Raw genomic sequence first — 27,679 nt, 5'->3', positions numbered from 1 at the left:
AATTTTTTTTTAATTTGAACTATATTAATGAATAATAAAAATAATAAGAAATGAGGAACAGTTTTATATGTTAAATAAAGAAAACACTTTGATTAACTGTGAATTGTCATCATTTACTTTTTAATTTTTGATTATTTTATTTATTATATTTATTTCAATGCAAAAATTATTGAGGATGTCAAACAACGTGACAAACATACAAATTTAAGGGAAAATCTCCCAAAATCTGGCATCTTGCAAGTCACCTAACTTATCATCATTTTGAAAATTAAATACGCGATGAATGATTGGTGCAGACGCATTGCCTCCCTTCAGTTGACAACCGCATTGGTGCAGCCATTTTCTCAGCGCAAACTGAGCATGCGTATTAAAAACTCGTTCCACCAAAACAAAAGTAGTATGTCTAGTATGTTGGTAAACTGATGTAACTAGATTATGCCTAGATGTTTAGTATTTGGTTTGGCAATATTGAGCACGTGATAGCTCCAAGTGTTCCAAAAGGATTATTTTGTACACAATTTTACATCATCGCTGAGGACGCTGAGACATATCGGAGCGATCTATGACAAATTGCGCGTAAAACGAGATGGCTTTATTCCGGGCATTGCCCGCCGGAATCGGCGCGACATCCAAGGTTATCTCACGGAGTGTTCCAGCTGTATTTTATCACGCAAATGTAATTATTAATTTTTATATCCTTACTAAGATTCGCCGATCCTAACCTATAATTGTGTCAATCTCATACACATGTTCTTTCATTGTTATCGATGTTTTACGATCTTATCTTACAATCTTATCTATCGCATTTTGCATTAAACGAACGACAAAAACGTAATCTTAAATCCGATCTGATCCTAATGTTTTATTTGACATCACATTTAATACGACGTATTTTATTTGGTGAGCATCCGGTAGAAAGAGTTCTCATTCCTTTGCAGAAAGCGACTATTTTCTAGCTATTTTATAGCGTGTATTTTATAGAAAATTATTATTTTCCATGAAAATATTTGTACTTTAATAATTAAAGTATTTTATAATTGCTACGTCACGTTACATAAACTGGTTATTTGTGTGATGTAACATGGCGTAATCTTTGCTTACTATGTATTGCATTCGCGTAGCTTCCGTGTCACTTTGATATTTTTATCCTATCACGGTAAGTTGTAAATTATATACTTCGCAATCGACTACGTCTTTAAAACTATTTAAAAAAAGAATCAATGTTACACAATAATTTCTATTTATTGCTAGAAAACAATTTATTACAATACTTTGTTTAAAACATTCATATATATTATTATTTTATTATACAAATGTTTATGTAAAAGTTCTTTAGGTAAATAATTATATAAAAAAATTGGTTAAATAATTTAAATATTTATCTGTATACATGAAAAAATGTCAGAATCTATTTAAAAAATTCTATTTAAAAAAGTACAAATGCTCTTTATTGCATTGATGCATCTACACAAAAATAAGTTGATAGCAAAATAGACATTATTATACCATTTAATCTTTACCTGTATTATTTCTCTCTATCTTCAATAAAATGGATGTTAAAACTCGTCCCAGTTATGTATGATTGTGAGAGACACATCCTGTATCATAACGTGATATCTCTAAACTCTTTGAAAGGCATTTTAAAATTCTGATTAAACAGGTAATAGATCACTACGAGAATCCGAGAAATGTTGGTTCCTTGGATAAGAATGATGAGCAAGTTGGAACAGGCCTTGTAGGAGCACCTGCCTGTGGTGATGTGATGAAACTTCAAATCAAAGTTGATGAAAATGGCAAGATAATCGACGCAAAATTTAAGACTTTTGGTTGTGGCTCTGCTATTGCTTCGAGTTCTCTAGCAACAGAATGGGTTAAGGGGAAAACAGTAAGATTTTTTAAATCTATAATATCATAATATTTAATATTTAATTCTTTGAATGTGCAAGAAACATATTTATATCATTTTCTGAGATTACATGCAATGCTGTCATATTTTCATGAGCATCCTATAAATTTTAAAAATTAATTTATATAATACTTTTTATAAACGTTTTTATTAGCAGTTTTTTATAGTTACTAGTAAAAACATTTAAAACTGAAAATAAGTTTAAACGTTTTATGCCCATTTCCACCAATGTAGATTAACTTTGATCTTAGTTTAACTTATTCTTTATCTTTTTCCAATTCTTAGAACTAAAGAAAGATAAAGAATAAGTTAAACTGATTGTGAGATCAAAGTTAATCTGGGTTGGTAGAAATAGGCATTAGTCTTTTAAATCTAAATGCATTTTAAAACCAAAACATGTTTAAGTATTTGAAAAACAGAGATAGAGATAAAACATTTTAATATCTTAAAATTAAACACTTTTTTTCGAGTGTAGCATATTAATTTTCTAACTAGAAGTAGAAAATTAGCAACTGAAAATATAGTACATAGAAATACATTATTTATAATTTCACATGTTATGTGTATAGAATTATGTTTTTTTATTTGCTAATTTTCCAGTTTGCTAGAAGACTAGCATGTTAATTGCTAATAAAAAAAGCATCGTGTAAATTTATATATAATTAATCTTAACGCTAATGTTTTTGAAATTATTTTACTTTTTACTTTATCTTCGACTTGCAATACAACGTAAAATATGTTGAAATGTTAGACTTTCAATTTGCTGTTAAAATTGCTTCTAGGTGGACGAGGCATTGGCATTGAAAAATACTGATATTGCGAAAGAGCTTTGCCTTCCACCTGTCAAGCTGCACTGTTCGAGTAAGTATGTGCTTACTAAAATTTTTGTTTTATTAATTCTGAATTAGAATATTAATAATATTATATTTTTGGAACAAAATAAATGTTATTCATTACGTTAAATGTTAATGTAAAAATTAAATACAATCAAATATCAAGATATTAGTACTTTAGTAATTTTTTTTTTCGCAAATTACAGTGCTTGCCGAAGATGCAATTAAGGCTGCTCTGTCAGATTATCGCATCAAACAACAGTCAAAAAAATAAAAAGGACGAGGTAACCAAATTGAAGTACTAATGGAAGTGCTTTAATTATGGAATGTGATCGCAGCAAAAAAATAGATTTAGATATTTATAGATATTACAGATATTTATTATTCTAAGGGAATTATGCTATTGTAATCATAATTATTTGGGTCGAGCTCTAGGAATTGTACATTTTTTAGACTACACTTATCCACCCGCGTGTGCGCGCGCGCGCGCGCACACACACACACACACACACACACACGCACATTATTTTTTCTCTAAAAAATGTTTCCTAATGAGTCGATATAAATTATACTTGTATTCCTTATACTAGATGAAATAAATTTATTTACCTAAATTTTGTCAGAAAAGAGTATATCTCAACGTCTTAAATCGCGTTTTAAAAAAAAATATCAATGATCGATATATTTATTCTTTTTCTTATCAATTTCTCATAAAATCATGTTGACTTCGTCATTCGTCGTATAGCGAAGTAGTTAAAAAACAGTGAGCTAAATTAAACGTCATGTAAACAGCAGCGACTGACGCAATAAATAGCGTGCATTGACGTTGGCCACTATCAATGGAGAACGTCCCACAGTCAACGAGAGCCGTGTGATGATCCGAATGACTCCTAAAACACGCACTTTGCGATCACGCGCGTGTATTTTTTTACAGCCTTTCTTCGTAATGGTGGATTCCTCGTATTATAACCTGCCGACATATTCAAATAAGATATAAAACCTCATTTATATGATACATCGCATTCCAGAATTATCAATCCTTTCCTTTATCTCGCTTCGTTGTTTCTGCGTCAGATTTTCGTTTCGAGTCCGTCACTCGAACTTTTATCTTGTTATTTTCTGTCTGTTTGTTTCCTTGAAATTTATCGACTCTTCCTCGTAAAATGCAGATAGTCACTCTTTTACAATTTTCATAATCTTCTTATTTAAACCACAAATACAAATTTTGAAATTCGAAAAATAAACTTGAAACTTAGGAGTATTGCTTAAATTTAATTGATCTAAATTTCTGAATTTTTAAGTTTCGGAATTAGTGAAATCTTACTGATTTGCATTGTTATCATAACTGTAAATATCAGTGACAATTTTATAATAGAATATAATTTTTATTTATTTTTTCGTATATATTTTGAATATTGTTATAAGATTTATATTTTATAAACAAGATAATTCTTGTTTATTTACGAGAAATAAGCATTATATATAATTAAAAATAAGCATACCAATATTATTCCTTTAAAATCTATATTGAAATTTTTCCTTTAAAAAATATGTTTTTAACATTTATTTTAAACATAAACATTTTGAACATAACAACTCTGTCTTTCAGTAATTCCGATTAAGAAGAAGATTTTTACTGGAAAACTTTTACTGGTTGGAATAATTGCATTGTCACTGAAAATACACATATCACTTTTTGATATATTACAGTTACAAGTACGGCATTGAAATCAGACTGTTTGAATTTAATTTCTGTCTTTCAGTAGATAATACATTGATTTCAAGAGAGAATGATGCTTTAATAACGTTCACTTAGAAGAGATCGATTCTACAATAAAAAAAAATGCTTAGTAGCTAAAAAAAATCCAATTATCTTATATAATGCTATGCTTGCATCGGACTTATACATTTGTGCAATTAATACGCTCATATTCTTCTTCGAATCAATGGCTTATTTCACGTAGATTAATCGAGGCCGTTCGTTCAACAAGTTATGCTGATAACCGAAAGAGTCACAGATTCGGAATCGCCGTGCGACATCGCCGTCAATCTAATCGCAAATAATGTACTTAATGATTCCTTAAGGCGATACAAGAAGACAGCGATTCCGCAACAGATAATCTGTTTCGATAACGGACCTCCCGAGCGACGTAGGAAAATGTGCATTTATTGCAGATTATTTCTAAGAACAACGCAATTAAAGCGAACATTGCAAAAACTGTTGGAGGAGCAAAGGAGTGCTTGCGAGGAATTTCATAGACGATCTTAGTTAATTAATTTTGATTTGTAATTCTTCACCTCTTCCCAGTGCATAGTTTTAGTTGCGATAAACGATGTGTCGCAAGAAACTTTTTCTGGATCGCAGAAACGCTATATGTTCGAATGAAAAAGACTAGATAATAATTTTGTTTAACGTCTAGAAATATTAACTCTATTTTTTCTCCTATTAACTCAACTTATTTTTTTCGAAAATTCATAAAATTTCAACGAATTTGAAAAAAATATATTACACTTATAAGGATTAATCTACTGCTCAAAAATATTTGCTCATTTTGATTTTTACATACATCTCTTTATATACTTAAATTCCGTTCTAATTTGTCTATCTCTTTATATAGGATGCTTCGAAAGTCGCAAATCAAAATATTATAGTAAAAAAGTACTTGAAAAATTAAGTAAAATAACCATTTGTAAATTTTTATTTCAAGCAATGGTTTTTTTTTTTTAATATAATAGTTCAAAGCTGGTCAATTACAAACTATGTTTAGATAATAGATGTGAGTCATGCATATGATAGTACTAGTAACTGTAAGTGAACGTTTAATCATAATCTTTGATTAGCTCTAAGTTATTATATCTCAAAAACTACTTAAAATAAAAATTTACTAATAATTATTTTACTTAATTTTTCGCGAATTTTCTTGCTGCAGGATTACTTGATTTGCGAATTTTGAGACACCGTATACACATATGTAATGTAAAATTTCGAGCCATCAAGATTATTATTTAAACTCAACATCTATAAGATTAAGAATAAAAAATTTGAAACTCAGTCCTCTTCAAAATTCCTATTATTAAGAAAAACAAAACAAATACTTTTGAATGATAGTGAATATATAATACATATACACTTATGCAGGGTGTTACGGCAATCTAATCTAACAGATTGAATTACCAAAACAACTTTTAAAAATGATAAGATTAAATCGAATAGTTTTAACTGCTCTAACCGTGTTACAGTCATTTACTACAACAGCGATATAACTCAAAAATTATTTGTCTAAAAAAAATAATTCTGATAAAAATTTAATATACATTGAATTAATGATAATTTTATTTCTCTATAGTAAGTAGAGAACACAATTTTTACACTAAAATCATATTTAAAATAATTATAAAATTTTTACGATTTAAAATATTCAAATTGAAAAACTTCGTTATGTCATTGTTGTAGTACATAAGCGATATGCATTTGTGCATGCAGTTACAAAAAATGCAAATTACATCTTTTTTTAAATAGAACTACATACACGTTTTCACAATGTCATTCGATGCAGTTTTTTTGTTGTTTATAAAAAAAGTACTACAGCGCTTTTAGAAAAAATTATCGGTTAATAGGTATTTTGATCATGTGATCGTATATATTTATATATATGTATATATTTACAATACATCGTATATATTTATATATACATGTATACAAATTGTCATTATAAAACTTATTTCTTTGATAAATTTAGAGTAAAATTTATTTAACTGCGTACTTTATTTTTTGTTTGTATCTATTATTACTGAGTTGTTTAATGTCATTAAATTGGAGTGTTAACGAAAAACAGTGTTAAATAAAAACAAGTCCAATAGCATCTTACGTTATTTTCTTTCGAGTCATTACAAAATTAAATTTGCTTGATATTTAGATTGTTTTAACGTAATGTTCTTTATATTGTTATTTTCTCTGCGTTTTTATCTTCAACGCGAAAAACGATACGTATCCTAGAAAGCACGTCGCGTCGTGGGCGCAAGGGCGCACAATGATCATTGACTCCCCGTTCTTTGTCTTGCAATTGTCATCACCAATTGATGCTTAATAAGAACAAATTTGTGTTATAACTGCGTGTGTCTGTTGTTTGTACGCTTCCAATTGGTTTACGGCTAATTAACTAAGTCACAAAGTCACGAGACTACTTTATTCCGCGCGATACGACGCTATGAACTATTATTGTTTACCAGACTTGTCACTTATCAAAAGATTTTATGACGAATGGTGAAACCTTCCATAAAGTTTACATTACATGGAAATTTTGCGTATCATGGGTTGAAATGTGACTCGTGACAACACAAGACATGTCCACGTGTAGTTCACGTAACGCATTATCACATGACGTATTATCTTAATCATTATTTTTTGTAGATAAAAGAATTATACATGCGGCATTCGAGGCAATAAATCTCAAATTATTTAATCTTCCTCCTTGATATCTTAATCTTTTCTTGATGATCGATTGTATGTATCACAAATCTCGCATTTATTATAATTATATAATATTGTTATATAATCGGCACGTGAATTCATTTTTGATTATGGATTATCTTTCGAATGACTTTATCGCAATTAAGTAGATATAACGCGTAGTGATAATTATTTCGGCTTTTCGTTAGATATCGATAACAGTACGTGGGGAGATTTGATATCCTCCGAGTTCTCTCTTTCTTTCTTATCTTTTTTTTTAACTTTGAAATATCTTTCTTTAAACCTTGAAATAAAAATATGTTAATTGAAAAATTAACCATGAAATATGATATTCCGTCAGTTCAACAACCAGAAACTCAAGCGACTCTTAAACAAATATATCAAGAGACGCGGTAGCGGCTCGCGCCAAGTATATTTTTTTTTCGTCCTTCCATATAAAAGATTTCTCTATAACATTCAAAGAATTATTTTAAAATCACATAAAGATCTTTATTAATTCATTAATTTTTTTTCTAAATTTTACTAATTCAGTATAATACTATTGTGGAAGTCCGATCTGGCGTTTCAAAAATTTTAGCGTTTGGAGAACTACGTATGAAGCACTCGAGTCATGGAAGAATACAACATTTTGAGAGGCGTGTAAATAAGCTATCAAATTTCTGGAAATCAATAGATAAGAACTCGACGGTTATTCACACTTACGCCACCTCGATAATCGCGAATTTTATCTACTTCCTGTTAGAGGAATCATGCAAGCGATGATTATTACGTATATAATGATATAGATTATGCATACTGCTTTTTTATACATGACTTATGCAGATTATGCACATTGCATGTTGATGGATTAGACGTCATAATATTTCGTAACTGAACATTCTCGTCGAGTTATGAAAAACTGTTAAGCTGCCAGAGATATGAGTTTTATTACAAAGTTGTGAAATTTTGTTTCACATTTTATCTTACGTGCGAATTGTGTTCTAAAATCGAAATACTTCGGCCTTTAATAATAAAAAAAAATATATATATAAACAAAAAAGATGAAAGTCATCAAAAGAGGAAATTTTTAGAAATCTAACATGACATTAAAATAAAATTAATATTTAGATTATTTTTAAAGAACTCAAAACAAGCAATTTGTTATTAACTCTCAGTTATTTAACTTGTGTTTTATACTGTCGTAAATAAGTAATTTTTAATACGCAATTTAATTTCTCTATCCTTTTTCTAAATATATTATATTTTCAATTTGCGTTACCTTTTTTTGCAAATGTGCGATATTTGATCTATCAATTTATCAGCAAAATATTTCATTTAATGCTTCTCGTACCCCACAATATATGTATATCAGGTCATACGTGAAGATCATCAAATTTCACATCTCTGGATTTTTTTCTAGAAATATTTAAGAAACACAATCCATTGCTAATTATTCTGCTTGAAACGCAGAATCGAATTACAGCTCGCATAAATATTTCGCCTGTTTTGTTAGTGAATGTATCACGATTCTAGAAATCAAATTACAGTCCATTGCGCTCGAGGACACCAATTTGAACACAGTTCATTATGTTCAAGGACATCAATTTACATTAGTTACGTATATAAAATAATAAAATCTTATAAACAGAACCAAGTATCGAAATCGAAATCTTTATCGGGTTCGAGTAACCTATAGTTATAAATCATTTTACTCAGCGAGAAATGACCTAAGTGTCGAGTCGAAGTCGAATCGACATTAAAATGATATAACACTTATGATTTCGATATTGAATCGATGTCGATTTGACATCAATTCCATTATCATTTCTCGCTGGATATAACTCCTGGGACAATCAACATTGATTAAAATGAGATATCCCGCGTGTCTACGCTTAATATATATACTTACTTTTAAAAAAATAATCACAAAAAAATACTTTCTGCTCCGAAAATAAATTCTAACGTAATTTTATAGATTCGTACACTGAAATAAAAAGTTGTTAGCTAAGTTTCTGAATTTGATTGAATTTCTTCAGTTTGAGTATTAACGAATTTAAATATACATGTAATTAAGTTAAATATATAAATGCTTAAAGTCCAAATATTTTATATATTTAAGTCAATTACATTTGAACTGAAAAAATTTAATCAAATTGAAAAATTTAATAAAGTCAACTTCTTTCTCTCAGTGTACGAACTTTTTTGAATAATTCTGCTGCCGGATAAAGAACTACGTTCGACGCGTCATCCGTTTACTAGATCGCGAAGCGAAACAGCCAATGACATACACGATCCGAATGATAAATATTAAATTCACTAGTGGAAACGATGACTAATGCTACGGCATGCGAAATCCTACGCCTCGCGCCTTACGCTTCCACCACAGCAAATTTTCCATTCCCCGAGGTATCCGATCCATTGGCTCTCTCCTATCGCTTTCCTTTTCGCGCCTATAGACCTCCGCAAGGTCGGGCGGCTACGTGGACAGAGACGAAATCGAGCCGAGCGGTCCGGCGCGCACGTGGTGCGATCCGAAGGCGAAGGTTACGAGAAATAGTTTTGGCACTCGCACGAATGTTCATCTATCGCGTCACAGAGCAAAGAAAAGGCACGAGAAAGAACACAAAATATTCGGAAAAAAATGAAAGCATCGATACAACAACGTGCACAGCCTCTTCTTCTCTTCCCACTGACTTCTCATAGAACTGTATTAGAAGACGCAATTAGAGATAAATGAACTTTATCAATCCTTCATTCCTCTTGTGTTCGAGATGAGATAAGGAATTGATGTAATTGCTACTGTTAAGCTAATAACATATACCCAGAAAAAAGTTTCTCCGTGTCAACAAATATTTGTTTGAATTATAGAAATTTGTGTATTGCTATACGCTTAAAGTTTCTTTGATTTGGAGAAACTTTTTGGTCATTTCTTCTTTTATTAAAATTAAGAAAAAGTTTTGTTGTGCAACGCAAATGAAAGAAATATATTTTTGAAACCGGGACAACTGAATTATTTCTTACACTTCTGTCAGTACTTTCTTTAAATTAAATAATTACTTGTTTAAATCAGGTAATATGAACAAATAATTTATTCACTTTAAAGAAAACCTAATAATATCATTTCTTAAAACCAAATAAATCTTTATTTTCTACAAGGGTATTCTCACTTCAATTTAAAAAAACCCAAGTTGAAGAAACGATTTCATCAGTTTCAACGTAAATTTTTTCTGGGTGCGAAGCTACGCTCCCATGCATGGAAATTTACTGCGGTCTGGTTTCTTTGTGTTGTATTCATGGTTCCTTACACTGAAACAAAATTGTCTAAAAACTAAAATATTATCTAGTTGATAAGCTTATTTAAATATTGCAGAGTTGGTTTAGTTAATACTTAATTAAAAAATGTTAATAATCGATAAAAATGGACTATCTTTTCTTATGTAATTGAATACCTAATTGTTAAATCAACTCCATGTTTAATTGAATGTATTAGAGTAAATATTTGGGTTTTTTAACAAAATTTTTTCTGCAGAAATATGAGATAAAAAATTTAAGTCTGTGTGTGTGTGTGTTTGTGTGTCAGCATTTTAGAATATTATAAAAATGAGTCTTTAATCTCAGAAAAAAAATTATTAATAAGACAATTTTTAATCGATCGTAAATTTTGATAGAAATTTAAAAATTGTTTTCTAATTAAAAAATCAATGGTTACAGTGGCAAAAAGTTCTAAATAGTATTATGTTTTAAATCTTTGTTCTTAATGCTAAAGTAATTTTGATATTATCAATAAAGTTATATTTTATTAACATTCGACATATTGAAGAACGTATTGAAAAAAATTTATATTAATATTTCAATAAAAAGAACAATTGTGTAAAAGATGACTTCAATTTTTTAGATGAAACTTTTCTTTGTAAGATTATCTTAGTCTTTTGAGTAGTTCTGTACATTTTCCTACATTATTTCTTTTATCTCCTTTTTAGATTCTATTGTATATAACGCTCTCTTTTGTGTATCGCATTGTTTTTTTTTTTAAAGTTACGTAAATTTATAAAAAAAAATATGCAATCTTAACGTTTAAATATTCAAATTTCACAAATTCCCCACGCTCCGAGCACTAATGAGGCATGCTTTCTCCGTCATCGATAGCTATCTTTATCTTCTCTCCCTCTTTCATTTTCCTTATCCCAAAATATCATTTTACGCATTATCCTGTTATATTCACGGTTCGGTTAACGACATTTATCAATAATTATCGATGAATGTCTACCCACGATAAGATAGGATAAAGTGAGGCAATATTGTATATTTTAAATAATTGCAATTGATACCGTTCCACTTAATTCATCTTACATCCTGACGCTGAAAAAATTCTTTAATTCTCGAGCAAGAGGGTTCCTACAGCCCTGACCACGTCAACGTAACCGCAACGAGGGACTATAAATTGCGCCCTTATTGCTTGCGGCTTTCTTACTATGGAAATAAGAAAAGACGGACAAAGATAGAAAAAGAAGAGAGAGAGAGAGAAAAAGAAAAAAAGACCAACTGGATCCGCGCGGCGGCCTACCAGCGAAACCGAGTGGGGATGCACTGTGTACCTCGTCGATAAAAGGGGAAGGGGAATTGTACTCCCCTGCATCGCATATATATATATAAGAAAGAAAGACAGAGAGAGAGAAAAAGAGAGTGTGGAACCGAGTACAAGGAGCGCGGAAAAGTGGGGAGTGGCGAGAAGGGTGGGGGAGACGAAGCGGACACTTGACGCCCCTGCGTCGTGACACACAGCTGATCAGTCGGCTCGTGACGCACGTATCGGTGCGTGGCGTGGTGTCGCGGTGAGTGCGTGCAGGTTCAACCGCGCGTAAGCACACACGCGCGGAGCGAGCACACCGCGGGATGGTCTGAGGGCGAGCGGTCGAGATTTTATGTGCGTGCACTGGTGTCGCTCCGCGTTCTCTATGCGCCTAGACGACGACGACAACAACGACGGCGGCGACGGCGACGACAACGAGGACGAGGACGAGGACGAGGACGAGGAGGTAGCAGTCGGCGGAGGTGGAGACGAGATTGTCTGGCGAGGGCGGAGGAGGAACGGAGCGGTCGGGTCGATTGACGGTCGCCCGACGGGGTCTATGACTGGAACGACGACGGCGGCGGCGGCGGTGACGACGGCGGTGACGGCGGCGACGACCACGACGACGATAGCGGCGGATGATTGCGGAGAAGAAGGAAAACGGTGGAAGCAGCGTGAGGACGGACGACGCCGTCGTGGGTGCACGCACCACGACAACAACGACAACGACGACGACGACGACGACGACGGGTTCATGACACGGCTCCTGCAGAAGAGCGACGCGCTGTGCCGTTTCCGCGCGGAGCATTGACGGCGCGGCGTATCTGCTTATACCTACACCACCACGCCACCGTGACTATCCATCAGGAATACTCGCGCGCGCGCGCGCGGAACGAGTGATAAAGAGCGCGTCCTGGAGAAGGGGCAGATAGATATTCGAACGAAGAGCAGGAAAGAAGGAACGCGGGACGGCTGTTGCCCTTGTCTACTTCTCTCTCTCTCTCTTTCTCTATTTCGTCATCTCTAATTTTCCCTACCCGCGTGTCTTTCTCTCTCTCCCTCTCCCTCTCCCCCACGGGTTTGCATTTATCTGTTGCCGCTACTGTGTGCCAGTCTCGTATACACGCGCACGCATGCGATATATATTTATTTCCCGTGTGGCTATATACACGATCGGCGCCCCCGCGCTTTTATCTCTCCCAGTCGTGTGTGTACATTAGAGCCGCGGGCCGCGTGTGTGTTACTTTTTTTTTTCCCCAAGTGTATATGGTACGCGGGCGCGAGCCGCGATTAAAGGTCGATGACGATGCAACGGGTTCAAGATCAGGACAATGGGATCAACATCAAGTTCGGCCCGGGCAAACCCCGGAAGGGCGACTACAGGCTGGTGTCGCAGAGCCCCGACAACAATAAGGACAGTCACAATGGGACCAATAAAACAGGTGAGTCCCCATCAGGCGGGGTCATGCCAGACGATTAATTTAACGCGACGCACATGCCCCGGAAGAAGCGCGGCTCTCGTTTGCTTCGCCCGACGGTGGACCGACGCTCCAGAATAACGACCAGGAAGTCGTGTGTCTTTCGATCCCCCCACGACGATCCCGCGGTATTTTTACCTTCTTTGTTTCGGAGCTTTCCACTCGCGAGTGAAACGACGCGCGACGGTCTCTATTCAAAATTTCTGTCAAAAGTCCGTTGATATCACGATTTCATTGTATGTAAATACAATGTGTTTGGACTCGACGCGAGAAGTGGGGGTCGACTCGCCGAATGTTATTGTAAATGAACGATGGAATTAGAGGACGAATTGTGAGAGGGAACGCTCGTGATCATCTCGCCGCGTCTACTCGAATAATAATTCCCATCCCCCTTTTATCTTTCGGATACGTAACGATTTTTGCTAACGCCAGCTGGTGTTACTGATAACCCTCGGAGCGCGGTTCAGAGCACGTTGTTCTTCCGCTTGAACATTCGCGCCTTTTTCTCACGATTCTTCTCTAAGCCAAGTTCATATCTTTTTACATTTCCGAATACGCGCGTATTATTCTTACGGTTCTTTTTTTTAAACATATGTATTTTATTTCGTGAAATATTATATGTGCATGAGGCAACATTTTGTATTAATGCATGTCATTTTGCTTTGAAAAATTTAATTAAATTGTATCTATTCGTTGCAGTTATATTGTTATATTATATTATAATTATATTCACTATAATAAATTATAATGTAATTAAATTATATTTATTCTATTATATAATTTAATTGTATATTAAATATATATATATATTAAAAATATAGCGCGTCTTTAAATCGTCTAAACCAAGCTAAAAGTATTCAAGTTTATCGTTAAATCTAAAATACGCACCAGAAATAACACAGACTAACATAGTTCGTACCTTTGTTTCCTCTCTTATCACGATACCGGAATTATCTACTGCTACTATCATTATCATTTAATTTCTTGTCGCGTCTGCACCTATAACTTTTTTTTCCACTCATGAGGAGTGAATAATTTTATTCTTCGTTCTTTCTCTTGATTCTACGTTAGTCTACCTTTGGGTGCATATGTAACATTTGAGATCGACTGTTATAGATAGAACTTTTATAAATAGAAGGGTTGGATAAAAAATTGGCCTAAGAGCCAAGAGGTAAAATGAGTGAGTTTAAAACTGATGTAACGTGAATCAAAACGTACGTGTCATACTTGCCGACGTGGACGTTGTAATTCTTTTTCTAGCTTTAATAATTTAATCACGACGTTCGTTCACAATACAGCACTAATATTCACACGTTTGAAAACATTATAATTAATGATAATTGCGTTCAGGTATCTCACAACATAAACTTAGAAAATTCGTACAAAAGCAAAGTATTGAAATAAATACAAATATATAAAATTAATTTTTAAAAGTTTGAAACTTCCTTTTCCATTTTGTTCTATTTTCCCGATACATCGATATTTTAAATATCCGATAAATAATAGTAAAAAAACTATTTTTTTTTAAATTACATTTTATTTTTATGCACACTGAGAAAAAAATTGGTTGCAAAACTAAAATATTTAGTCTAATTTAATTAAATTTTGATTAAAAAATTATGAATGATTGACACGAATAAACTATCTTTCTTTGGCAATTAAATAACTGTTGAATCAACTCAATGTTTAGTCATATAAATATTTTTAGTAAGTAAATATTTTTATTTTGTAACCAATTTTTTTTCCTCAGTGCAAGTATTGAATTTAACTGAAATTTAGTTCATGTCATTTACCAGATATATGCATTGATAAGAACAATGCGGACTTTGAAGTGGAGCAATTCAATCACAAAAATGGATTGATTAAATGTAGATGTTTTGCTGTTAACACGTGTTTGTATTAAAATAAGCTTTGACACGAGTGGAAGTTAACAATATTATTTAAACTCAGGAAAAATTGCTTTGAATTTGATTCTTTCACATTTAACAGTGTACTCTGACCTGTAATTTTAAATAAATAAAGCAAAACCATCTATATCGGCGTCTTTCTGTAACAAAAAAAAAATCCCGATAGCTTTTTAATAAAAGAATCAAGAGAAATTCTTTTTAAAAACAAAAAGAGAAAATCGCGTTAGGAATAAGAAGATTCTAAATAAAAAGAAACTCGTCTAATTAAATTCCTGTCCCGCGATCGTTTATAATTCATCAATTGTCCGCGTATGAAAGCGAACGTGATTGCACGTCACAACGGAAATGACTTCCGCGTGTAAGATGACTATGACATTACAATGCTGCATACCGATGAATGTTGCTCTTTGCTCGGCAACGGGAGAAATTACAACTTTCCTTTGTCCACGCGCACGTATGTACAATACGTGCACGTGAGATCGCCTCTACTTTGTCTCTTATATTCTTCCCCCTAGAATAAAACGCGCGACCTTTATATATTCGGCGCGTGTATTTGCGACTGTACACGATGTTGACGCAGCGCACGTCCCTTATGTTAGCATTGCCGAAACGCGTTTAGCCGGTTTTGCTCGCAAAACTGAAATATGAGGAAGTCGGGTGCCGTCTCATTAGCATACGAATTTCCATCTTGTTATCGCGGAGCCGCGCTTCTTCCGCAGAGTACACATTCGAGAGGAACATCTGTCATCATCACCATCATTATCCACTTGTTGTTCAACAGCCTAATTACCGTCGTTTGTTCAGTCTTCCCGCGAATCGATTACACAAGATTAACAATGTACAAACCGCGCTAATTCCAGCGTTTTGTTTGCCGAGCCACGCGTCAAACGATTCTTGATAGACGGTCGGAAGTGGAAGAAATTCCCCCTCGTTCTCTCCCACTGTTTTCTTTTTAAGGAATCGTTGAAATAGCGACCTAAATTTACTTCTCAAATAGAGCATGCGACTTTACGATGTTTCGTGAAGCAATTAAAATCTTAAAAAAAAAAAAAAAAAAAAAATCCGTTTTACTTTTTGTATTATTTATATTTTGTAAATTATCAGCGTATAACGCTGAGAAATTACAAAGTCCAGAAACTATAAATTATTGTGAAGATGTGTGTGTGTGTGTGTGTGTGGGCTGTACCAATCGAGTGAACTTTGGAGTCGATCTTGTCGACAAAAAATTTCTTAACTGCTTGACTCTCAACTGCTTGATAAAAGAAAATTTTTATTTTACAAGGAAAAAGAATCACGAAGGATATTATGTATTATTATAAGAATGTTTACTTTCAGAAAAAATCGGAAAAACTTGGAATTTTCAAAGAATTTATTTTTTACTTTTGAAAATTTTCATGAGATTTTATTGGTACTCAGAGAAATTTTTGAAATTTTATTTTTAAATTCTATTCTCCTTTTTTTAATTTAAAATAGTTTTTTTGATCATTTTTTTCTTAATAATGTAAAATTGACTGGCAATAAATATCGCATACACGTACACGTATGTTTTCTTGAGATTAGTGAGTTCTTATAAAAAAAAGAAGTAATGACATTAGAGAATAATACATTAAATTGATTGACGTTGCGTGTTTAATCAGCTTTCGAATACTGCACTTTCGGTATGCTAGATTCATGTTATCGCAGACAGATCGTTATGTCCTATATTTGTATTATTTCTTTTTAGTACAATTTTAAATTTAATATTCAAAACTTAAACTTTTCTGTGTGATTGCATGATGAATTATATCAAAAAGTATAATGGAATAAATTTATAAATTTATAAATTGAAGAACTTCTCCAATCTTACTTGGAATTTTGAGTAAAATTCTTGGAAGATCCGGGAATGCTTGTACAAAATTTAAATAAACACCCAGAATAAGCGGTACCCAGAGAAAAGTTTAAATTGATAAAATTGTTTCTTTAACTTAATTGGTTTATTAAGTTGATATGAAAATATCTTTGGAATAAAATAAAAATTTATTTGTTTTTAAGAAATATGACGTTATAAGTCGTTTTTAAAGTGAATAAATTATTTATTCAAATTATTTGATTTATACAAATAATAACTTAATTCAAAGGTAGTACTAATAGAAGCGTAAGAAATAATTCAGTTGTCCTGGTTTTAACAATATATATCTCTTTTATTAAAAAAATTTACGTTGCATAACCGAACTATTTCTTTAATTTTAATAAAACAAACAACCCAAAAATTTTTTTAAACCAAAAAAACTTTTCTATAACCGTATAGCAATGCACAAATTTCTTTGATTCAAACAATTTTTTTTTTTAAGAATCTTTTCTCTGCTTTTCTCTGAATAGACAAAGATTTTCAGAAGAATCGTTTCCAGCTTTTTACATAATACAAGAATTTGATCAAGTTTTAAAAATAAGTGTACAATTAATATATAGACATTCCTAAATATTTTCAAATTTTTTAACAGCTTTTTTTAAATACCTTTTTAAAGCATTGAGTCTTAGGGGGAGGATAGTATTAAATAATTTCATTGCAAACAAAGAATTGATTAACTATATTCACATGAAGGAATATAGAGTTTAAAGAATATTTCGGAATTAATAAAATAAAGTTTCACCATATCGTTTTCACATAAAAGTATATGTAAGAATATATTCATGAATTGTTTAAAATTTTTAAATATGTTATCATATTATCATGTCATTTGTTAGTAAAAACACGTGTAGTTCGAATTGTTTAATATGTGTTATTTAGAAGATGGCGATGGTCAAAACCTGCTGTGTTAAAAGACACGAAAAGTTGCGTGACTTCCGTCGATCTTTTTAAGCTTGAGAAATTCTGAGGAATCTCTATCTTTATTACAGAGAAAGATGAGGTAACAGAGGAGGAGTTAGTCCCACCGGACGGAGGATGGGGATGGCTGGTGCTCTTAGCCGCCGTCATGGTCAACCTTCTCATCCCCGGCACCATCAAGTCCTTCGGGGTATTGTTCGTCGAATTCCTCGACGTATTTGACGCGTCACCGGCAGCAGCTGCATGGATACCGTCGCTTTGTTACTTCCTGTACAGTTCGCTGGGTAAGAAACGGCCGCGCCGTCGTTCATTTCGAGGTCGCGGATCCATGGTTTTCTTTTTTTCTCTTTAGACACCTGATCGCGCGCAGATCCTTGTCAAGGGTTTCGTTTTTCTGCAACTTGTCCCAGTTTCACGCTTACGTAAACCGTGATTAAATATTTAGGCGTGTCTCTCACTCTGTTTGCCATTCCTTATCGGAACGTCAAAACTCCGAGCTGCACACACGTACACACGTGTTTACATCGATTTGATTACAGTTTTCATGATACTTTTATGAAAGAAACTCTAGAGTTATTGGCAAACGTTAACTTTCACATTGCGTCACGATGCACACGCGGACATGTAATATTACATTCTCGTAAGAGAAAAAGGAAAATAAAAGGTGACTTCACGATAGGCAGTGGATTCCGAGAAATATTTGCGTTCTTAATTGTCTATTGTCTGTGCGACGTGTTTACGCGCTTTTCCTCGGAGAGATTATGAATCACATTAATGAATTCGAGCAAACAGAGTTAGGAATTAATTTGTTTTATCTTTGCGCGCGTTGCGTTTGACGAGAATCTGGATCGCACCGACTGCACATGCCTTTTCGCTGAAACGGAACCGATAATCACGATACGATTTTATAAAAATTCGAAGAATAAAGATCTGTAAAATATAATGAATATATTTTATCCTTTCAGGTCCACTTTCTAGTGTACTTTCAGTCAAATATTCCTATCGTACGGTAACTTTAATTGGGGGAACGTTTGCCGCGGCGGGGATGATGCTGAGCTATTTCGCGGACTCTGTGGCCTTTCTGTGCGTTAGGTAATGTATTTTTTTTCCTTTTAATATGAAGAAAAAATATTGTTAATTTGACTAAATTTTTCAACTGGATTTCTTCAGTTCAAGTATTTATGTATTCAAGTCAAATACATTAATACTTGAAAACATTTAATAGAGTTGAAAAATTTAATCAAGTTAACAATTTCTTTTCTCGACGTACAAAATATAGATCAAATGATTAATCGTTATCTTGCGCGACGAATATCTTCATAAAAGCAATTAGTATTACATTTCGCTTAGAAAGATTGAAATTCTCGTAGATTTCAGCAAGACTCGTTAAAAGAAGTAATTTCTCTATTGTATTTCGACTCATTCTGTGATAAGATAAAATCTACTTGTAAAAGTTTTTCCAAAGAGATAAGTAAAATTGCAGACTCACAAAGACAAAATGCAAATGTTCAGATAATGCATTAATAAAGATGAGCCATTAATAAAGATGAGCGCCAACATAAAAAAAGAAATATTAAAATGTATGAAATGTATCAGAATATACGCAATATATTGGTTTTTTTTTTGAAGTTATGTATCTTCTCGAATGTATTCAAAATACTCGTTGCGTATTTTATTGTCATAAAGAACGCACGCTTCAATATTTCTTATGAAAATATTTCTTATCATGTCATGAATTTGAAAGGGCAGTTAAAATCACACAATAAATTTATCAGCGCTATGATCGATAAGGCATTTCGTTTATATTGTATTTCTTATGCAAGTTCTTCTGTTTTCAGTTATGGCGTATTAGTAGGCATAGGTGCTGGATTAGCGTTTCCTCCGACTGTATATATCGTGACATCCTATTTTGTACGGCTACGGGGACTCGCCAATGGGCTTTGCATATCCGGCAGTGCGTTAGGTTCAATATTTCTTCCGCCCGTTTTGGGCTTTCTTCTACGAGAATATGGTTACAGGTAATTCTACATTCGATAAGAAATTAAAAAGTTTCTATGATTTCAATAACATGAAATTTTTGAAAACAATTTTTGCTTTTTAAAACTCTTTTGTTCAAAATGGCGTATTGTCATGTTTTTGAAATAAAATTTAAATTAAAAAATAGTGCCTGAGGCGCTATCTAAGATGTTATAATAGATAAACTATTGTTTAATTTCAAATTTGGTTTGTGTTATCTATAAATGTTAATACTTTTTGTCGCCGTTGAAAGTATATATTTTGACAAATTTAATTTAACTTAATCAATTTAATTAATAAATTTAATAAATTCAATCAAGTTTACTCAGACGTTAAACTGTAATAACGTACGGCTTTTTATGTGTATAATAAAAAAAATAAGAGAAGAGAGATAAGGGAGGATAAATATAGTTAATCTCATATTTATCGAAAACTGATAAACGTTATATAACAAATAAAATTACTGTGAGGATAAGACCTCCTATTTATAATTTGTTGATCGGTTATTATGTACGTAATAGTAATTGTTGTTTCGTCGTTGTCCTTCAATTTTCTTCAGCAATAATAATTTGATCGATATGTCCGTTCGTTCACAGAGGCGCAGTATTAATAATGGGTGCTGTCACGCTAAATGTTTGGGCAAGTGCGCTTTTGTACCATCCAGTAGAATGGCACCTGGTGCCGGCTCGGTCTTCAGAGAGCGACGCGCACGATAATGGAGAGTCCATGTCGGTGACCGTCACCAGCAGCCCCGAGCAAGCGACGGAGAAGGGCAACAGCCAGCTGGCGTCACTGAGCAACTCAACTAATGAGAAGGCTGCACCGATCGTGCCCAAGAGCGCATCGAGCGTCGCTCTGGAATATTACAAGAACACGCCAGTGCAAGGCCGCACGCGAAAGATCAGCATGCCCACTGGACGCGAGATCAGTGGCCAGATGCACAGCACGCCGACGTTGCATGCTGTGCCTGAGCGCGGTGGTGCCGTGATCGATTCTGTTAAATCTGCCAGACTGGCGAGGTCACCGTTGCACTCACCTAGCACATCATCTTTCAACTATGTCAGTACACCATACCACGGTAGCACGTTGTCGGTTCTGCATCCGGAACGTGCATCCACGTTGACGCTAAACGCTATCTCCAATACGTTTACCAGGAAGTCGACGACAAGGCAGCAGAAGCAGCGTGAGCACGACGAGAAGGATCAACAGAACAAATTCTTCGACTTCAGTCTGCTCAAGGATCCCATCTACCTCGTCATCCTCATCTCCAATTCCACCAATGCCATTAGCTATACCAATTTCGTCATTCTGCTGCCGGCGTACGCCATCTCCTTAGGTTTCGACAATTGGGACGGGTCGCTGCTATTATCGATCGTCTCCATGTTGGATCTGGTAGGCCGTATTGGCGGATCCGCTCTCTCCGATATCAAGATCATGCCCAAACATTGGTACTTCATCGGAGGTCTGCTCGCCTCCGGGATCTCTTTGGCCATTCTGCCCACTTCCGGCACATACATCATGCTATCTGTTTATTGCGCTTTCTTCGGTTTAGCCTCTGGCATCTACGTTGGCATCACCGCCGTCATCATGGCCGATATGCTGGGCACAGAAAAACTCACTTCGTCTTACGGCATCTCGTTATTCGTTAACGGAGTTATTCAATTGGTGGGCCCGCCGATTTGCGGTATAGTGTTCGAGCAGATCGGCAGCTATGGACCAATCTTTAGTATACTAGGTATCATTCTAGTGTTTGGCGCGTCTCTTTGGAGCATAGTGCCGTTCATCCGCAAAAGGCAGGCAGCGTTGAAAAAACCCGCCACGATAGATAAAGTATAATAGACCAAATAAACAAAGTATAGACGTCTGTTTTCGTCGTTAGTATTTGGAAATTATAGTTTTTTTTCGCTTTACATTTTCGAATTTGAATTTTGGAATAATCGAGTATCGTAGGCATATTCACGTGAATGAGAAAGCTATCCCAAATTCGAATTTAAAAATGTAAAATTATGAAAAAGAAATTAAGTCGTCGAGTCGCGTATAACTCGATATTTTACGGAAGCACACATGAGCTTAATTGCGCGATTGCCTAAAAGCAGTCGTGCACGCAGCGTATATTTAAGTGTGTAAGCGAAAGAGAGAGAGAGTGAAAAAGTGGTCGTATATTATAATTATATAATATATTAAACTGTGATGTTAGCACGAGTGTCATGTATTGAAGCTACATTGACGAAGTTTCGGACCGAGCGAGTTATAGAAAAAGCATCAAAGTTTTCGCTTAGTCTGATGACTTTACACACGAACTATTTACGATAATTAATTACCGAATAATTGTTGACTGTAATAATTATAATTGATCATCAGAATGCGGTAAATGTGGGAAAATCTTATTAATATCCTATATAACAAGCATTTCTGTATCTATTGTTTTGAATAATTACTAATGCTTGTATGTAAGTAATTGATTCGTGAAAGACCAATGTTTATTTTGAAAGAAAAAAGAATATTTTAAAAGAAATATAACATCGTTATATTTTTCATTAGCGAATCGAACGATGAATATGATTTACTTGTTACATTCATCTGCAATTTTGATTTTGTGTGCAGAGAGTGAAGTAATTCTGTTATTTAGAATTTCTTTTATGATGTAAAATAATACTGCATGTGTGGTTTTAAGAATACTATAGCATAAGGTCATTCATTTGAATAAATTTTGTTATGAGATTCAATACTGTTACAATATTAAAACGAAAAATCGAGAATAACGCACAAAGATTAATAAAATGCACTTAAGACAAGTATTTACAATGATAAAGTACTTAAAATGAGCAATACAGTATAAATGAAAGATTTATGAATATATATTTAAAAAAGCGTCAAAAAATAGCTGCTATTATTGTGGTCTTTGAAAACTATATAATAGACCAAAATACCATTTTAAGTTACAAAAAGTTACGGAATTAACTTCACTCTGTGTAATATTAAGCTTTAATTTGATTACATTTACCGTCAAATGTACGCCATTGTATCGGCGATGAGATATCGCACAATGCAATCTTATGCGTCGTAGTCCATCTTTATAAAGCGAATTAGATAGGTATATCGATATAAGAATTTTTAAGAAGCATGTGAACACGTCCTTCCTTGAACAGAAAATCTCTTGCCTTACATCCAAAGAAAAGAAAAATTCCTCTTTCTCTGAAAGTAAAATTTTTTCACCGGCACGAAGACTATAATCTAGTTTTAATCGAGTACTTAGCGGGAGAAACGGCGATCATGATCATTAGTGCTAGTTGCATCGGAATGAAAATACGATGGCATAATTTAGCGCGTGTACCAATGTCGCCTCTGATAGGCCTATGATAAAGAATACCAGTCATACACTGTAGACATAGTGTCTCCTAAAGACTCGTATGCAAAATGCTAGTTTAATGCTAGAATGACCGGAGTGAGTTCTACTTATAAGGAACCATCGTCTTAGTCACCGGAGAACCGCTTTCGAATAGAAGCTGCCCCCCTTTTTTTAAATTGAAAATAGGAATAATCGAAAGGATCCGCAACAAGTACAAGACTTGTGGCCATATAAGCAGGATATGTCCGGCGAAATGTAGGTTTTACGCCTTTCTAGCATTAAGTGCCGTCATATGGCGCTCAAAAGGGATTCGGATTGACTCGTGTTCCAGGGCTCTTTCAAAATCCGCCGGAAATAATGCCTTATGAGTAGATCGTAAGTAGTTTGTAAGTGTGTAATATATAAAAAAAAAATATATATTATGTTTATATAACTCTATACAAATACACAAAATAAAAAAATATTTCAGAATAGTTCATTGGCATTTTTCCTATTAACTTGTCACGTATTTAAAATTATTTCAATCCTCTTTCATTTGCGCGCACTACAATTAGTGTATTAAATTTGTTATTGTTGTGTTTTTCTATAATTAAATTATGATTTCATTTATATTTTATAAAAAAAAAGAAATATGAGTGAAATCGAAATTAATTAATACAAGATAACATAAGATTAGAAATTTTCCAAAAATGGTATTAATAATGAATGATAGGAGCATAGACAAGAGAGGCGATCGAGTCTCGCGCAAAGTGAACGTGCAGCAAGAAAGACCGCGTCTCTACGCGAGTTAGCGATTTCTAAGGATCTGAGATTTAAAAATAACTCAAATTTTGCAATCTAAACTATGTTTTGAGATAAATACAGTTCTAACATTATTCTCTATATTTTCAAAACAAATGCCCGGATTGGACACTCAAAGATGGTTAACAAGAGAAAAAAATATTTGTCAATATATATTACACTTTATCAATATATTTATACCTGTTTACTCAGACAATGACTATGATCTGTGTGAGAGCAATTATTTTTCCTTTGAAATAGTTTCAGCAGCTGGTGGAGCATCTCGGAAGTTAGGGAACTGTTCCCACGGAGCGGCTAATTCAAATTTACGGAATTCCTGGGCCAATTCTAATGGCTCAATTACTATTCTTTTACATTCATCGTCATAGCGCACCTAAAACGTGAAAATCATCGATTATTTAATTTATTATGGTAAACATGGACATAAATTAATATTTTTAAGATTTATTTAATATTGAATGGTGTATTAATATTTTATTTATTTTATAATCATTCTTAAATATCTCAAGACATTATTGTCTTTCAATAGAATTTTAACAATTGTAATTCTGGTACAATAGAAATGATAATAGATTTTTAAAAATAATTTTGTTAATAATTGACTTAAAGCTTGTTATATTAATCCTCAATTGTGAACCTATGAAAATCACCTTAATGCTAAAGCGATCTGTTTGAAACTTTGAATATATACCTATATAGTCAAAGGTTTAAAATATTTAATGCAACTGAACCACCAATATATGGTGTTGTCATTTAATAATACTCTATAATATAATTTCACAATTTTAACATTTATTTCATAAATTTAACAATCATTTTCTATTATGATCTTTTTTCTCTCTAAAATAATATATATAATACCATAAACAATATATTGTGAAAAATATTTTATCTCAGAGAGAATTAAAATATTTTTTACATATAATTTAGAACCCCATATTACAAACTGTACAGGGCACGTATTATGCATTTGTTTGAAATCAATTCCGATCAAAATTATTCCATTTTTCCCTAAATTTCTATTGTGTTTTCTACGGAAAACGGAATAATTACGATCGGAATCCATTCTAAAAAATTCCATCATACGTGCCCAAAAGTACCAATCAATTAAAATTTTCTCATTCAAGTTCAAACAATCCATAACATACAGATCAAGGGTTAAACATGTAAACTTTTGTTGAATAATTACCTCAACATATCCGCTGAGTGGAAAATCTTTTCTTAATGGGTGCCCTTCAAAGCCATAGTCTGTAAGAATTCTACGAAGATCAGGATGATTCGAGAAGAATACACCGAACATATCCCATATCTCTCGCTCATACCAGTCAGCAACTTGAAAAACGCTGTAGGCAGAGTCAACTGGTGTCAACTCGTCGGTATATGTTTTAATTCTAATACGCGAGTTATATCGCAGCGACAGTAGATTATAGACAAGCTGTAATAATAAATATACAGCATAATGCGTTGTATATAAAATCTCATTTGCATTATATTTGTACAAAATATCTCTATGCTTCTGTATGTAAATTTACCTCAAATCTATACTGCCTACTGGGCACGTCTATAGCAGTAATATCTGCCAGATTAACAAACTGTGTATTATGATGGTCTTTTAAAAATGTAAGTATAGGGATAATGCCATCAGGGGCGATTAACAATTCTAGCTCATCGCCAGCGGCCATCTGTACTTGTTGTATATATTTGGGTAGACAATCGTTTATGTAACGGCCAAAATTTATCAGGTGATCAATGTCAACATGACTACTGGGTTTCCGTACTGTGGCTGTAAAAATATTTGAATAACATTTTATTAAACACTTTACATCCTGGATGTATACAGAATACTTCAGAGTTACTTCTTTCGATAACAGAAATTAAAATAAAAACTAATAACTTGTCAGACAGATTATAGTACGGTAACATATTTATGAATATTGAATTGCAAATAAACAAATTGTACATACGACGTATCTCAGTTTTTTCGGTTTTGTCGCTGGTAGTCGTGGTGTTACATCTTATCGATAATGGAGAAGCGACACCATAACCTGTCAAATAAGTGAATACGTTATTACATAATTCGAAAAAAACATCGCTTTCACGATCAACACTCCATTACATTTTGGCGTAGCGGCTGCTAAACTCTGCGACAGTCTCCAGCAGTTTCTCAATATCGACGTCATTCTTCTGAATATTTTATACAATTATATACACAGTTTTGCGAAACATAGGGCGCATTTAGTAGATTTCAATAGTCGCAAAGCGATTGAGCGAATGTATACAAGTTGATAACTAAACGTTGATTATTAGTTGTTATTACTTTAGTTACTGAAGTTATAGCAGAGAGAAGTCGAAAAAGTAGCCATGTCCACGATTATAATTTTTCGAGACGCCATCTCTACAACGGGATCTCGGAAGAAAGCACGACTGTTGGCACACCTGGCGAAGAGAGCGCCAAAAGCGCTTATACACAACTTGAAAATTTTTTCTATTCTAACAACTTTCGTGCGACCGATTCATTCGTTTCATCGCAAAATTTGATAATTTACACAAACGTAATGAGGACGATAAGGTGCAAATACCGAATTGTAGATACGAATACAAGTACATACAAATTGACTTACCGTCCGCCGCTGATCGCTTTGTCCAGCTCCGTTTCGGCCGCATTCCGCAACTCTCGAACATTCGAGATTCAAGATCATCCTCACGATGATTCGTCTTGATTTATATTCGGTACGAACGCGCGACCCTTCGTTCTCGGCCCTTCCCATATTCATCGTGCGTCGAAAACTCGGGATACGGAGAGGATGTGAAACATGATTGAGCGCGATACGACTTCGCACCATTCGATGCGATGATTGAAGCAACGCAACGACCACACGAACGTGGTACGCGATTGACACGAACGCCCGACATTTCACTTCACTTCCGACACTTTAAGATACTCTCGAAACACTCATTCGCATCAAAAACTTATATGGGACAACAAAAGATGCAAGTTGAAATGCGCCGCGACGCGTATCAACGTCGCACCGCTCTGCTCGCCCGACCGACTGATCGTCCGTTGTCGACTGAGCGGCACTGCGTAGCGGTGTGAAGCCATGCCTGCGCGCCGCGCGCCGCTGCGCAGTGACGCAGGTGACGCTCAGTCGGCAACGGTCGGTCAGTCGGAAGGTCAGGCAGCGACGGTCAGGCAGCGACGTCTTTACGCGACGCATTTCGACTCGCATCTTCGTCGTCCCATACGAGTTTTTGACGAAAACGAACTATTTGTGATTACCGTGTCGGGCGTTCGTACCAACATCTGTTATGTCGGATACGATGCATGATGTGAAGTCGTGTGGCGTTCAATTGTGTTTCGCATCCTCTTCGTTACCTCGTATCTCGAGTTTCCGACACACGATGAATACGGGAAGTCCCGAGATTGCCGAGAACGATGTGTCGCGTGTTCGTGCCAAGTGTGAATGTTGAAAGCGAAGTATCGCGCGTTCGTGCAAAGTCTGAAGCAAGAGAAGGAGGAAGATCGTCGGGAGGATCTTTTATCTCGAATGTTCGAGAGGCGCGGC

General features: G+C 34.2%; 4 protein-coding genes across 5 annotated transcripts; 2 read left to right on the top strand and 2 right to left on the bottom strand.

Moving 5' to 3' along the window:
* The first annotated feature begins 426 nt into the window (after positions 1–426).
* LOC105194797 (iron-sulfur cluster assembly scaffold protein IscU) lies at positions 427–3,353 on the top strand. Its single transcript, XM_011159903.3, has 4 exons — positions 427–676; positions 1,661–1,885; positions 2,689–2,767; positions 2,946–3,353. Exons 1-4 carry the CDS (start codon positions 587–589, stop codon positions 3,011–3,013), a joined length of 462 nt encoding a protein of 153 aa, XP_011158205.1. The 5' UTR covers positions 427–586; the 3' UTR covers positions 3,014–3,353.
* Positions 2,969–26,526, bottom strand: LOC105194796 (NADH dehydrogenase [ubiquinone] iron-sulfur protein 3, mitochondrial). Of its 2 annotated transcripts, XM_039451224.1 has the most exons (6): positions 26,233–26,526; positions 26,081–26,161; positions 25,649–25,899; positions 25,306–25,551; positions 24,297–24,489; positions 2,969–3,709 (listed from the first exon to the last, which is right to left on the bottom strand). In XM_039451224.1, the coding sequence occupies exons 1-5, from the start codon at positions 26,294–26,296 to the stop codon at positions 24,337–24,339; spliced, it is 795 nt and encodes a 264-aa protein (XP_039307158.1). In that variant the 5' UTR covers positions 26,297–26,526; the 3' UTR covers positions 2,969–3,709; positions 24,297–24,336. The 2 variants fall into 2 exon arrangements, with proteins under 2 accessions (XP_039307158.1, XP_011158201.1); XM_011159899.3 differs by lacking the exon at positions 2,969–3,709 and having other exon boundaries at positions 24,144–24,489.
* On the top strand, positions 13,060–23,788 carry LOC105194794 (monocarboxylate transporter 9). The gene is made up of 5 exons (XM_026131273.2): positions 13,060–13,201; positions 18,022–18,234; positions 18,916–19,042; positions 19,789–19,968; positions 20,563–23,788. Exons 1-5 carry the CDS (start codon positions 13,060–13,062, stop codon positions 21,800–21,802), a joined length of 1,902 nt encoding a protein of 633 aa, XP_025987058.2. The 3' UTR covers positions 21,803–23,788.
* Positions 26,427–27,283, bottom strand: LOC113003145. The gene is made up of 2 exons (XM_026131274.2): positions 26,738–27,283; positions 26,427–26,552 (listed from the first exon to the last, which is right to left on the bottom strand). Exons 1-2 carry the CDS (start codon positions 26,957–26,959, stop codon positions 26,448–26,450), a joined length of 327 nt encoding a protein of 108 aa, XP_025987059.2. The 5' UTR covers positions 26,960–27,283; the 3' UTR covers positions 26,427–26,447.
* Between the last annotated feature and the right edge of the window lie 396 nt (positions 27,284–27,679).

Source organism: Solenopsis invicta, chromosome 1 (genome assembly GCF_016802725.1).
Source record: "Solenopsis invicta isolate M01_SB chromosome 1, UNIL_Sinv_3.0, whole genome shotgun sequence".
NCBI classification, from domain to species: Eukaryota; Metazoa; Arthropoda; class Insecta; order Hymenoptera; family Formicidae; genus Solenopsis; species Solenopsis invicta.
The sequence above is the reverse complement of the archived record's forward strand: the minus strand, read 5'-3'. Positions and strand labels throughout refer to the sequence as shown.